General features: G+C 35.3%; 1 protein-coding gene across 1 annotated transcript in view; it reads right to left on the bottom strand.

Annotated features, from left to right (window-relative positions):
* The window catches only part of LOC133331018 (dmX-like protein 2), a 190,910-nt gene extending 175,849 nt beyond the window's left edge, over positions 1-15,061 (bottom strand). The window contains exon 1 of the mRNA XM_061539419.1: positions 14,966-15,061. Within this exon, the coding sequence (XP_061395403.1) occupies positions 14,966-15,052 (87 nt within the window). The 5' untranslated portion in view covers positions 15,053-15,061. The remainder of the gene's footprint in view (positions 1-14,965) is intronic.
* Between the last annotated feature and the right edge of the window lie 272 nt (positions 15,062-15,333).

The raw sequence follows: 15,333 nt of genomic DNA, 5'->3' as shown, positions 1-15,333 counted from the left end.
TTCTCTAAGCGCAAGCAGTGTGAGCACACGCTCCTCAAAAATAATAAATGCGGATGGGGACAACCTTAGCGCTACCCTGGGTGACATCAACAAAGAGCTGACGCAACACTCAGAATTCATCCGCAACTTGATTGAGGAATACGACAGCTTCCGTCTTAGTCAGGACGACACCCCCATGACAGATGAGGAAGAAGATTTTAATTCAACGGTCATTAAAGTAACTGTAACAGACCCGAAGAGGTGCGCGAGTTATTTTAACCGGCAGCTCATAGAGCACCCCGAGAGTGACAGGGCGAAAAGAAGTGTGCTACGTCGCATAAGGGCACTCCGAGCTGAGGAGGAACTACCACAATTTACGAAGGAGAATGTTGCAGATGTCATCCAAAGCGTTGGGCCCGGACGGATTTTCCATGGTAATGGTAAAGCATTTGGATGAACCCGGAGTTGAGTACTTAACATCAGCCCTCAACTTGTCGTTAACCACCCACAAAATTTTAAACTTCAATCGAAAAAAAGTCAATTTCATGAAAAATTTAATTTTTGCTACTGATTCTCAGCGTGATTTAAATAAATTAAACAGATCATTGCTATCTTATTTTTTTGAGAACAGCAAACTATAGAACATGTTTCAGTTTTTCTAAAATTTTCACTTTACAAAAAAAGTGACTATACCACATTACCAACCTATACCACATTTGCATCACTTCCTCTATGGTGGCTCTTGACCTATCGAAGGCCTTCGATACCGTCAACCATGCCAAGCTGTTCGAGGATATAGAGAGGACAAATCTCCGAACGTGTTTGAAACGTTGGATAATCAACTAATGTGTGGACGCCAGTCGTATGAGGAATTCAGAAACAGGAAGTCTAAACCCCGTAGAGTGAAACAGGGAGTTCCCCAAGGAGGGGTGATATCTCCGGAACTGTTTAACCTCTACCTTTCTGATATTCCACAACCACCGGACGGCATAGAGATCGTAACGTATGCGGATGATTGCACGATCATGGCGTCGGGTCCCATTATTGATGATATATGTGAGAGGCTAAACGTCTACATAGCCGATATTGTTAACTTCTTCCATCTGAGGAATATGAAAATATCCGCCACCAAATAACTGCCAGTGGACCATCTTCATGAGGAGACGAATATCTTACCCGTCCATCGTCACAATTATATGTTGTCGATGCAGTACTTGCTTGGGTGTTATCGTCAGGAACATACCTGCCATAGCCTTATGAACAGGACTCCCCCACCCAGGTACGTCAGGAAAGATCTTCATGATCTAAAGAGAAAGGTCCAAAGGTACAAGCGTGAACCCCTAGATCAAGAAGCCTATCAAGCAGGTCTGAATGGTATTCACACGGATGCAGTCGCTCAGGCAGTAGAGAAATATCGAGTGAATACCATAATTGGAAACCAACCACCATCCATCGCAGCAGAAGAGAAGCAGCTGCCAAGGCAAACACGAGTAGTCTTAGCTCAACTAAGATCAGGATGGTGCAACCGCCTCAATTCATATTGGGCAAGAATTGACGGCTCGATACCTAACACATGTCCGGCATGTGGACTAGGACCACACGACACGTTGCACCTCGTCAATTGCCCAGCTAAGCCTACTCATCTATCGCCGAATTTACTTTGGACGCAACCCGCTGAAGTTGCAGCATTCCTGAATTTGGAGGTAGAAGAACCAGAACCAGACGATGCATGACAAACGACATGTATTCTGTTGCTACAACAACGGATATTTGCCGAAAGGAGCAGGTATTAATATGGATTAGATTTTTGGAAGGAATCTAAAAAAGTCAAAGAATGATTTCTTTGATACGAAGAAGTAGAAGGATTAACAGTAAAATAATAATCGACCGTTATAATAAACACAATATTTAGGCTGGGTTGTATCCAACATTTTTGAGAGAACAAAGACATGTCTGGCTGTTATAATGGAGTGCAGGTTATTATTAAATCAAAATTCCCTTCTGCATTAGACATTCCTTATTCCTCACACATTTCTAATTTAAGTTTAAATGTAGCTTTGAAGATTGGGAAAATGCAAAGAATATTTTCTAAAATTTCGGAAATTTTCTCATTATTTCGAAAATCTCTAAAAAGGTCTGCTACTTTATGTAGAATATTTCGAAAAACAAAAAAATATTTCAAACAACTACATTCATATTGTGAAACATGATGGGTTGAGCGATTGTGTACAAATATTTAAAGAATCTGTAGAAGAGATAATAGAATCGTTGGAAAAATATGGGAAAATGGTAGTTTTTTTACATTTTCATCACAGAATTGTCAAAATTCGATTGTTTTTATTAGGTGTAGCAGTAACATCTCGCTTACTTGAGTACAGGCTACACGTGTCTCAGTTTCTTCAGACTATTAATTTGGACATTGTCAAAGCAATTGATCACATACATTTAGTAGTTGATAAGTAAAATGCTAACGACAAAAAGTGACGAGAAGTTCCACAAATATATATGAAAACCAAAATGATTACTGACAAATTTGGGGTAGAAGTTTCAGTGCTATGAAAGGGTTGGTACGCAAGTACAGGTCAAATGACCTGTAGAACTAGTAGAACAAATTCCATTTGAATATAACACATTGTCCAGTTTAATTACATTTTCACGATTACTCTTGCCTTTCCACAGAAATATTATTTATATCGCTCATTTGCCGCAAGACAGGCATAACTCAAAAAAAAAACATTTTGCAGAAAATGCGTTTTAAGTTTTCAATTTACTCACACTTTATATGGGACAGAGGAACTTCTATTAGAGTGTGTAAGAGATATTCATATGAATTTTTTACACAACATAAGGTCTATTATATCGAACATAATTAACTCGAAAATCACATTTTTTGAGTTATGCCTGTCTTGCAGCAAATGAGCGATATGTTCTAATAAACATGTACGAATTTAAAATGTGTACAAATGATTTATATTAAAATAAAACATTGCTTATTACATAATCATCTACTCGTATTATATTTGACAAAGGAAAAATTGAACTTTTTTCATTTCACACAAGCACATAACTCTCCCATTGAAACGATTTAATAAGCGAAACACAGGAATAGGTAGTAAGACGTTTAAAAATCCATGCCTGTAGTTATGCCTACAAAAAAATATTTTTATAAAATCTACGTTTGTCTAGAGTCCCTCAAAAATATATTTATGCCTCGATAAAAATTTTTAAATCCCCTCCTGTTTGGAGAACTTCAAAATATATTTTTAAAAATTCGCATCCTGTGTATAGTCACATTCAAAAGATTTTTTTTAAAATCCAAGCCAAGATTATGCATAGAAATATTATTTAGAAAATAAATATGAGCTTCATGCTCTGTTGGAATATATATATATATATATATATATATATATTTTAATCTCGAAATCATTTGATTTCCTTAATGATGGTTCTTCTCTTCCCCTCCCTTAGCCATAAATATGTTCTGGCCTTCATTTAACGAATTTCATTTCGATAAGACACACACAGCAAAAAATTAAAATAGTCGCAAAGTTTTATTCAATTTAATAAATAAATCATCATCAATATACAATAATAACAACAGCAACAATTTGCTCGAGGGGGTTTACAGTCGTCCGATATAGGGATTTAGGTATCTGTACGACAGCTATTATGTACATAGTTGAAATTCTTAAGATCTATAACGAGAAAGCCGGTATCAGGTGGTCAAACTCATTGTTTCATATGGATCATAACAGTTCACAGAAGGATTAGATCACTGTCATCAAATTATTATTGGCGTTTATAAAAGGTGAGGAAGTGCAGAAACAATTGAGTATATACATTGTAGATGTCTGTATTGCGATGCGTAAGAAAAATGTATCGGATCGAGTGACTGGCACTCTATAATTCGAATAGCAAACGCAAGGAAAGCGAAACATGTAAGTAGGCGCAATTAAAATTCTAAATTGATAATTTTTATAGGGAAAAGACAAGAATTTACAGACTGAGTAACGCCAGTTAAAAAAACTTCATACACAAACCATTTTGAAATCAATCTTTGGTGTAACATTTGTAAGACATCGAGCAAAATTATGTAAGGGAGCTATTTGTAAACATGGACCAAATTGAGCAACCGTTGCATACTTTTTTGTAACTTTAATACACATAACTCTAAAGTGAATTTAATACCCTCTGCCAAATTTCATATGAATCGAAAATCTTAGGCTCTTCGGTGCACCATTTACATAAAATTAGACGAAAATATATATAAGACCTATATATAAATATGAACCGATTTCAACAAACCTTAACACAAATCAACGGCCTTGGCCCAAATAAGTGACCTGTATTTTTTATAACTTAACATGGACGGTCATGCATTTATGGACTCAGAAAGTGATTCGATGCTTATTTTCAAATGGAACATGTGTCTATCTCGTTCCCTGTACCACAATTATAATTCTCATGATATCTAAATTTTAGTTCATTTTAATTTTTTTGTTTATTTGTTTATTTCTGTTTTTACATATCTGGGGTTAGGTTAGGTTAGGTTTGGGGATGTGCAGTCACATGTGTGACTGCAACACTCTGAGACCGGTTAGGTCCGTTGTGATCATCCTCAAGAAAAGATACAGTGAAGAGAAGAGACCAAGAAGACAGATCTGTAGGGAAGAGAAGAGTAGTAAATTAAAGGGGGTGGAGAAAGATTGAAGGTCGATGGTCCTATGAGTCAGACAGAAAAAAGCATTACGTGCCAAGATTATGTGCTCCTAACCATTTTATGTTTCTAATTATGCTGTAGATTAGAGCAGGTTCGGTTGATGAGAAGAAACTGAGAGACGGAAGAGTATGAGCACCCATTAGTCTGTGTCGCCTGTAAGCCAAGGCTGGGCAGTGACACAGGAGATGCTCAATTGTCTCCGTCTCCTCCTCGTCAACACAGAGTTTGCAGTAATCAGTTGCATCAAGATCCCATTTACTAGTAAGGGCCCTGATGTTGCAGTGACCAGTGATAATTCCCGTCATCACTCTAATTTCAGCTTTCATTTCATTTCATTTATTTCATACAATGTAATATAAAAAAGCCAGCATGGCCAATAACTTATATTAACTTATATATAAAAAAAAATAAAAACCCAAACAAAGAATAAACTAAATAAATTAAAAATACATAACAGCAAAAAACAAAATTCTACATAATGAAATTTAATGCAAACCGCTAACATAACAGATTCCAAACAAGAACCCCAATCCACTGCACTCTACTTAACTGTTGCCAAGAAAAGTGGAGGGGAAAGGAAGCTTAAGGAACCATACATATAAATATACTATATATTCCTCTCGAGCCCAAGAGCAATATCAGAACCACAGACATTAAATTCCATATGTATAAATCTATAACATAAATGCTAACGAACTTAAATAAAAATGGCTCCCCAGCCAAAAATTAAAAAAAAAAGACAAAGTACCATTATGCAACCTGTAATCAGCGATTTCTTCAAAGCCAGCTTCATCAAATACGAGACAAATGCCCAAACAATTCCCTCCTATACGCAAAAGTGGAAGAGGTAAACTTACGAAGGCTCAAAGGGAGCTGATTCCACGATCTTACGACTCTACAAATGATCTTTCACAAATTGCAGACGAAAACCTCGGATACAACAACTGAGGGTTCCGAGAGGATCTACACATCACAAACCTACTACACAGTGGTAAATCAACATTTCTCATAATTCTATAATAACACAAAAGGATACGATATTCAACATAAGTATAAAAGGATAGGCCAAGAAATTTAACAACAAATTGGGAAACATGATGACTACGACCCAAACCATATACATAACGAACAATGGAGTTAACAACCTTTTGGAGCCGATGCAAATGACCAGAATTAGAGCCCGAAATAACCTCCAAACAATAGTTAACCTGAGACATCAACAACGACATAGCTACCTTCACCCTAACACCAAGAGGCAAATATGCATGGACACTATAAAGCCTCCTAAGCTGGAATCGCACACGGGACAACAGAAGATCAATGTGGGTCGAAAAACTAAGTTTGGCATCAATAATTACACCCAGGCACTTCATTTCACCAACAATATTAATAGCAAAGGAACTAACGCAAATATTAGGCATAGAACCGTCATAACAACAATTGAACAAAACAGCTTCAGTCTTATCCCAGTTTATATCAAGACCATTGGAAGAGATCCACATAGAGAGAGATTGCAACGTTGTGTTAGCAAGATTCTCCAACCTGGCGAGATCAGCACTCCTAAAGAATACATGTATGTCATCCGCATACAAGAAGAGACTACAATCACTAGCAGTAACAGAATCCATGATGTCATTAATGAACATAATAAAAAGTAATGGGCCCAGTACAGAACCCTGCGGGACTCCACACCGGATTAGACCAACATCAGATTGGACACCCTTGTGCACAACAAACTGGGATCTACACTCCAGATACGACGAAATTAGTCTACAGGCCGAAACGGAAAATCCAAATTTGACTCTAAGCTTGCGAATAAGCAGCGCGTGGTCAATTGAATCAAAGGCCTTAGACAAATCAAGACCAACAAGAAGACCAACATCAGAACCATCAAAAACATCACGAATAACATCAGTAAGGGATAATAAGTGTACCGTAGTACTGCAGCCACGCTGAAAACCATACTGAGAACTACTCAGGCATTTGTGATCACCAAGAAACTCCAAAATAGCATCTTTAATAATATGCTCAACTATCTTAGACATGGCCGGCAATACACTTATTGGACGCAAGTTAGACTGACTGTATGAAGACCCTTTCTTCGGAACAGGCACCACACGAGCCACCTTCCAAGCTTGCGGGAAGGATGACGTCATAAAAATACAATTAACAAAATGCAAAAAGTGAACAGATATGTATGGAAAAACACTCTTAAAAAATTTAATAGGAATGCCATCAAAACCTACAGCTCCAGACTTAATTTTGCGGAGAGCACTTTCAACATCCTCCATAAACACGCAGTAAAACCTAAATGACTCTCGAACCAAGGCACCATCAATTCCTACACTCACACCAGGATTAGATTTGCCAACATTACAAAAGTAATCATTAACAGTATTAACATCAATAAAAGGAACATCATCACCACAATCCAGACAACCAAAGGACCTAAGAGACTTCCATAATTGACTACTGTTCATACGACCGAACAACTTTCCATAATATTTTCTTCTTTCATTACGCATAACAGCCTTGCAACGATTTCTGCAGATACAATATATACGTCTATTGTCATCAGTAGGCCTTCTGCGCCATTCAAAGTAAGCTAAATCCCGAATCGAACGAGCTGACTTCACAACATCAGAATTCAACCACTCATCATTTTTGGGGCTAATATGACGAGTAGCAAGAGGAACAAAAGACAGCAAACTCTGAAATAACGTCTCAAACAAGGCCAGTTGGCTGTTTACGTTACTGGTGAGATACAGAGGAGAAAAATCAAAATTAAACACAAAATCACAAATACCGATCCAATCCGCATTACAAAAATCAAGATACTCGATTACCTTCTCTTCAGCAACTACAGGCAAATCAATCATCCCAAAGATAAGCGCATGGCGAGATATGCTAGGGCATTGCCCCTGCGAGGAAAAGCCCAGCCGCATGGGATCACTGATCAAACAATAGTCAATCAGCGAGGTAGAACTATGAGCAAGATCAAAGTGCGTAGGCTTGGAATTGTGGACAATAGAAAGCCCAAGAGACCTACATATGCCCCGCATCAACGTAGATTTCGAAGAATTAAATAAGTTACAATTAAAATCACCACAGACAAACACATTTGCATATGAATCAAAAATACCCTCATGAATGCTACGAAAGGAATCTACATCTCCATGCGGCAGGTATACAACGGCAACAAGCAACGTATATGCACCGAAACACAGCTCGACGCACAAAGACTCGCATACACCATAATGATCCGATTTAAAAACCACCTTATATGACAATCTGTCACATACATACAACATAACACCGCCACCTACACGTCCAATGCGGTCACTACGAAGAGCCTTATAGCCAGGAACTCTCAATGACCTCGATGAGACAGCTGAGTTAAGCCAAGACCCAGTCACACCAAAAAAATCAATTCCACTGCCAACAAGTAGACACTTTATCTCATCCAATTTGTTATTGAATCTAGACGGACGAATGCTTTGACAGTTCAAATGGGCATACGTAAGCTTACCATCACCACAATGAATGTTCTGCGTAAAGAATTGAGCATCGCTAATTACAAGCCCTAGATTCACATCAGGGCACATAAAAATTAAATAAGAGACTGGGGAGCATAATTATTAAAGTTCGATTAAACATTGAATGCATATCAAAATAATAATAAAAGAATAACAAATTAAACAATAAAGAATATACCAATTCAAAAAAAATAAAATAATTGTTTTAAGAAAAATAATATAAAATTAAGAAAAATGAGATCAACAATTATAAATATACATCACATGGCTATGTAACAGGAAACTGCACCGCCCCACAATCATTATCCAATACATTCCGCATCTGCGAATCTCGGGATCGATTGGCAAAATTAATAAGTTCCTGCTGCTCGAACCTAGTTTTCGTTCCATCAGGAAGAAGAACTTCAACCAAGGGCTGATCACCGTTAAGCAGCTTAAATTTCCTAATATGCTTCCTTTTAAGCAAATCTCTACAGGCATAGATAAGTTTGGAGGTCGACTTAATTAAGTGATCATTTATAAACACTCGAGACTCCACAATGCAATTCTCAATTACTTCCTTCAGAAGAATACGACCCTTTTTAGAGTAATTACGCATCAGTGAATCTCTATCCTGCACAGAGTTAAATTTCACCAACACCGCTCTACGGTCAGATATGTAACAACAGTGCTGCAAATCTCTAGGCACCAGTTGCATCCCACAAACCTTAGCAATATTTACAGTTAGCGCTCTAAGGTCTTTTATATTGTCCGGCAATCCTCTAATAATGACATTCGATCGATTCAGTCTGCGCTGGAGCATAGCATTATATAATTCCAATTCATGGACTCTGTCTATTAACTTCTTTTCCACACTAATAGAAGTGTTTTTCATTTCACTGACAGTTAACTTAAGATCACAAACGGACTGCTTCAGCTCAGTGATATTGCTCCTCACCTCAGAGAATTCAGCACTGTACAATTCAAAAAGAGCATCTGTTTGGGATTTAAACTCCTGCACACACTGTGCCATGTAAGCATCCATCTTTAGTTTCATGGTAGATAACATATCATTCTGCAAACTACGTAAGGCATCCGCATTAACAAGTGCAGCACCATTATCAACAGAAGCACTAGAAACAGGCATCACACCAGCAACCGAACTAACACTAGCGCCATGATCAACAACACCAGCCACACCATCACCACCAGAAGCACGGATACATGTAATGCACGTATATCTAAGAGCCTTATTAACTCGAGCCTCACTTTCAGATACACCCACACAATCCAAGTGGAAGTAATTTGCACAGCCGGTGCATCCAATTTTGTATTTAGATTTTGCAATATGTTCATTGCAGACATTGCAAATACACTGCGACGGCATCTTCAGCAAAATAAACGCCAAAAAAACTGCAGCAACACGGAAAACCCAGCCAGAAAACACTTCAAGGATCACCAAGAATATATTGCTACTTAAATATAGCCAGGAACAACCGAATAAAACTCAAATTTCAAAACTTAAATTATTTTTCTTAAGAGCGCCAGAATTTATAGACTATCCATGTAGGGATCACAAACTCGAAAAAACAGGTTCAATAGTTAGTGCGTTCTTTTAGTAGACAGAGTCGGCCAGATTGATCTTGACACGTTGCACCTAGGTTCGTTGTGCCAAAGTTCGCGGGCTGTTTCGTCAAAGAATGCCTCAAAGTTTCTATAGAAAAGACATATGGGTGGTTTAAGTGAGTCATCAGTTTCTAGATCGGTGGATTGAGATCCTCGTCTAGCTAGTTCGTCCGCTCTTTCATTACCCAAGATGTCACAATGTCCTGGTACCCAACACAACCGATAGCTATGGTTAAGTTTTTCCAGAGCTGTTCTACACTTGAGGACGGCTTCGGATTTGATGTAGCAAGATTTTATGGCTTTAAGAGCCGCTTGACTATCCACAAAGATAGTCACCGGTTCAACGACCTCAGCATCCAGGTTTTTTATCAATTCCGCTGCCTTCCAGATCGCGAAGATTTCAGCTTGGAAAACACTACAATTACTATCCAGCTTGTAGGTCAACTCAAGGCCTAGCCTTTCACAGTAGACGCCTGCCCCAGTACCTTCTGGGGTTACATGAATCGTTTTTTAGCTTTGTGTTAAATTGTTATTATGGAAAAATAATTATTCTATACGTTTCTCGAGTAGTATAAATTATGTTGTTTTGTGTAACTTAAATGGCCTTTTTTGCTTTGTTACTATGCTTAATAAATTAAATTAAAAATTAAATGCAGACACTGAAGAGATAAAAACTACAAAATCTTGAATGTCACATGAGTGGCCCAGAAAATCCTTCGCAAAAAGAGGACAGGCCAAATTTTAAAATTTTGAAAGTGCAAAAATAAATTTTGATATTCCGTATTTATGTAAGTCGCTTAAAGTTCAAAATGTTCACACAATTCCCAGAGTTTTGGCATTATAAGCAATGATGTTTAAAGTCATGTATATTTGAAGTCGCGTGAGTGACAAAAACCGGGGGCTATTAATTCCTTTTACCACTGATAGTACTCCTAAATTACGACAAAGTATTAAGGGTGAATTGTAAAAAATGTAATTGTGTTTGATTTATTTAACATTTTAAGTTTTATTTCGCCTCCGAAAGTCGTGTAAGTGACCTCCCACATACTATTTTGACTGTTACATCCGAAGTTTTTTTTGACTTCTACAATTTCCGTGGATATAACATGGTCCGAAATGAAAAAGTAAAATTGTAGCTTCCTTAAAAATAATAAGATGATTAAGTTAAAAAAACAATGTTTTATTTTAATATAGATCATTGTATGCATGTTAAATTGGTATATGGGCATTTCCGAAAAAATGTAAACCAAAGTCGATGAATTTGTTTCTTTAATTGTGCTTTATTACGTGAAGTAACGGCAAAAAATTCAAAGAAATACAACATTTGGCACTCTTTCATCTTGTTATTAGCATAAATACTAATTTAAGGACTAAAATGGATACACTACAGAATAAACTGCAAAATCAAAAAATTCGCGTGAGTGACCGAGAAAAATCCTTCGCAAATAAAGGATATGCCAAATTTTGAAAGTGCAATAATAATGCTTGATATCTCTTTTTCATGTAAAGAATATTATTAGCAATGGTGTCTAAAGTCATGTATATTTGAAGTCGCGTGAGTGACCGCTCTTTTGAGGCTTTTATTTGGAAATAAAAAACCGGAGGCCCTAAATTTTTTTACCACAAGTAGTACTTCTAAAGTTCTACAAAAAAGTATTAAGAGAGAATTGTAAAAAAAATTAAATCGTTTTTGATTTATTTAACATTTAAAGTTAATATTTCATATTTATAAGCCCTTTGATCCCCGAATTTTTTTCCGCAATTTTAGAACAAATTTTTGTTCACAGATTTAATGGACATGCATAAAATTTGACATCGCTACATCCTTGCATTCTGGATATACAGTACATTCTTTTGGAAAAATTAAAGTCCAATATCAAGAAAACCAAATGCAAAATCGGCTGAAAAATCATTTTAAATTATTCTATATATGAAGTTTTACAAGAATCAAAAATAATTATGATGGCAGAATACATACAAATTGAATGCGAAGCGTTTTAAATAATTTGGACTGTATACACGAATTAGTAATGTACACAAATTTACCCTCTTCTCTATATAGAAAAGTTAATAACTTTACCATTTACATTTTGAATTTTTTTGATTTTTCTTTTGATATGCATCATCCATAATCAGGTCTTGACATATGAGATCCAAATAACATATATCTACTAGCTGCATATTAAGTATAAGCTATAAAACATTTTGTTGCCTGTGGGCAACATTGGGCCACAAAGGGTTAAGGTCATATAAATATACAACTACATTGCTCTTAATGTATTGTGTATATATTAAATGGTTTACATATTAAAAAAAGAATCTCTATTTTTAGATATTTTAATCATGTGATCAGTATTTACTTCGTACAGGATTGCCAAAAAAAACTGAACGATTTAAAATGATTACATTTTAATATATATATATATATTTTTTTTTTTTTTTTGTCTTTTGCAGGTTATTTACTGGTTTTTGAGATAAATCATGGCTACATATGATGTGCAGAAACGCGTCAAAATCATTGAATTTTTTATTCCTTAAATTAAATATTTAAAAACATAAAAAAATCAATAAACACAAAAAATAGTTATTTTTAATCCTTCAGTATTTTTTGGGCCACCCTGTATATGCATATACGTAAGAAGTGGGCTTTGCATTTGATTTTTCTTTCAGATGTTTCTGTGGTTATCGGTATCGTTATTAAGATTTGTAACAATTTATTTTTATTTTGAAATTGATTTTCGTCACATTTTACAGTCACATCAATTGGATTAGATAGTCGGGGATCTTTCGCTTTCCACAAAGTTACCCACAGACATTGTTCATAACATAGTATGATTTTTTAAAATATTTATATTAAAGAATTCCATTTGTGATTCGTATATTTCCCTTTGAAATTCGTAAAATTACATTTGAAATTCAAAGAATTCCATTTAATATTAATATTTTCAATTGCAATTCGTAACAATTCATTTCAAGTTCATACATTTTCTTTGTATGTTACCAATAATATTCGAAGTTAAAATTAAATGTTATGAATAACAAATGAAATATTATGTATTTCAAATGAAACGTTATGAATTTCAATTTCAAATGCAATCCTTTGAATTTCAAATGGTAGTATAGGAATTTCAAATGGGAATAACTGAGGTAACATTTTACAGCGAAGCTTAATTTACAAACGCAATACTATGGGTAGACAAACAAGTAAATTGATTCCGGAATCAAATAAATCCGAAATCGAAATAAACAACAAATGAAAGTGCAACGTTGACATGTTTTACAATAAAAACACTAAGTATTCAGTCTTCGGTGGAAAGTAAAACATTACAAAGTAAAGCTGATACCGAGTGGCGGCGACAACAACAATCAACATTATTCATAACAAAGTATAGCTGATCCTGATATACATTTTATGTGGAGGAAATGCATACTTTCCGAGATATGTTTCTTGAAAGTTCGAAACATATTTTGTTTAAAACAAACGTTTTACTATTGCCAACAAGGGAATATCGGTATCATTTGAGAGCAGTATCAAATAAAGAATTTTTAAGTAGACATTTTTTAAGCTATTTTTTTTTAAATAGACTTTCTCCTATGGAAAGGTGGAAAATTTGACTACGCGATTAAAATTTCCTTTGTATCAAAAGTTTTCTTATACAGTCGACCTTCGGGCGGGGATTTATGACTTTCTCCTATGGACAGATGGAAAATTCGGCTATGCGATTGAAATTTTCTTTTAAATAATCATGTTTATCTAAATATCCGCTAATATTACCATAATAGGTCCATAGATGTCGAAGTTATGAGCATATGAATTCCGGAACTTCAGAGGTCCATATCTCGGGAAATATGGATTTCCCCATGAATGTCTTATATATAAACTCAACTTGAGACCTTAAGACTTTCACCAATGGACAGGCGCATACATGGCTACGCAATCCAAATCAGTTTCTAAGTGCAATTTCAGAATCAAATAAAGGGTTTTTAAGAAGCCGGCTTTCGGCCGGGGATTAAGACTTTTATCTCTGGACATGCGCATACATGGCAACGCAATTTTTTTCAATTTTATGAAGTATTTTATACATTATGATATATTCTTCATCTAGCTTTAAAACACTATCCATAACCTTTTAAATGATACCCATATTGCTGGAAATAGTAAAACAAAATATTCTCCGACCTTTCAAGGGAGAAATGCATACTTCTCGGGAAATATGCATTCCCCCCACATAAAATATATACGATCCGAGTGGAGCCCCTAAACTTGACTTAAGCCCCCATTAATTGGCACAGCAAAATATCAATGTAGTACCTGGTCGGCTGTTACAGCCGGAAGCATCCCATACATTGTCCTACGGAAAATTGCCTACGACCCAGGGGGAATTTTAAACAAAATCAATCTTAATTTATAAAACAATTCGAAAAAGTACATAATACAGAAATACCTACATTTATCTATCTTTATTGCCACAAATCTAGAAACAAATATTTTGAACAATAAATGTTGGAACATGTAAATAACTATGCAGTTGGACATATTTTAGAATCGTTTAGTAAAAATTTCATAAGCGGTGATGGACTAAACATTTTAATATGCAATACAGAATATTTGAAACTCTTTTTAATTATTTGCCAGAAGTACACAATTCTGTCACCTGATGAACAGGTCGTTTTTTTTATAAAAGCAAAATTGTTAAACATTCAGCTGAAATAAAGTAATAATGTGCATTAAATATTTTTTTTTATTTTTCGCCACAATGCTAATTTTTTCCAAATGATATAATTATAGGTAAGAGTTGTCGAAGAATATTTTTTTTATTTTCACATATTGATTTATAGATATGTAACAATCAGCTGATTGATATAATTTGTATCACTTTCATATAAATACATATGTATATATGGATATTGTAGCAAATAAGGTCACCATTTACTCATAATAATAAACACAGGATAGACAAAAAAAATACTAAGGTTTGTTTGTCATTCTTTCATCATAAAATTATGCCATATGTCATTTTGTTAATGAACTAATTAAGAAAATAGATTTTTTTGCTACATCGAAAAATAATTGTCTACACAAGTAAAAACATATTTTATATTTATAAAGCAAACACATTCTTACGGTAAATGGAATTCCTTCTACAGAACCGATAGCAAAACACCGATCGCCAGCATTACAGGCACCACTTAAAATTTGATGGCAATTCATGGTTATACCATTCTAACCAATTAAATGATATATTTTTTATTATAACTTCAAGAATTTAATCAAACAATTATTTTATTTCTGATTGGAGTTTTACACAATACTGAATTGAAATAGAGTTGCCCAATTAGGACTAAATCTGCTGCGTTTTTGTACGATGGTAAACTGAACGTAGGTAGAGTACAGAGTTTACACGTATATGTATAACGGCGTGTAACAACTTTATCTAGCGTTCACACCAAGGTAAATATAAGAATGTAGCCGCATCTGCATTTTATTACAAC

Source organism: Musca vetustissima, unplaced genomic scaffold (genome assembly GCF_032173495.1).
Source record: "Musca vetustissima isolate MV318-11 ecotype Yass unplaced genomic scaffold, APGP_CSIRO_Mvet_v1 utg2887, whole genome shotgun sequence".
Classification (NCBI taxonomy): Eukaryota; Metazoa; Arthropoda; class Insecta; order Diptera; family Muscidae; genus Musca; species Musca vetustissima.
This window is presented reverse-complemented; position numbering and strand designations above follow the sequence as displayed.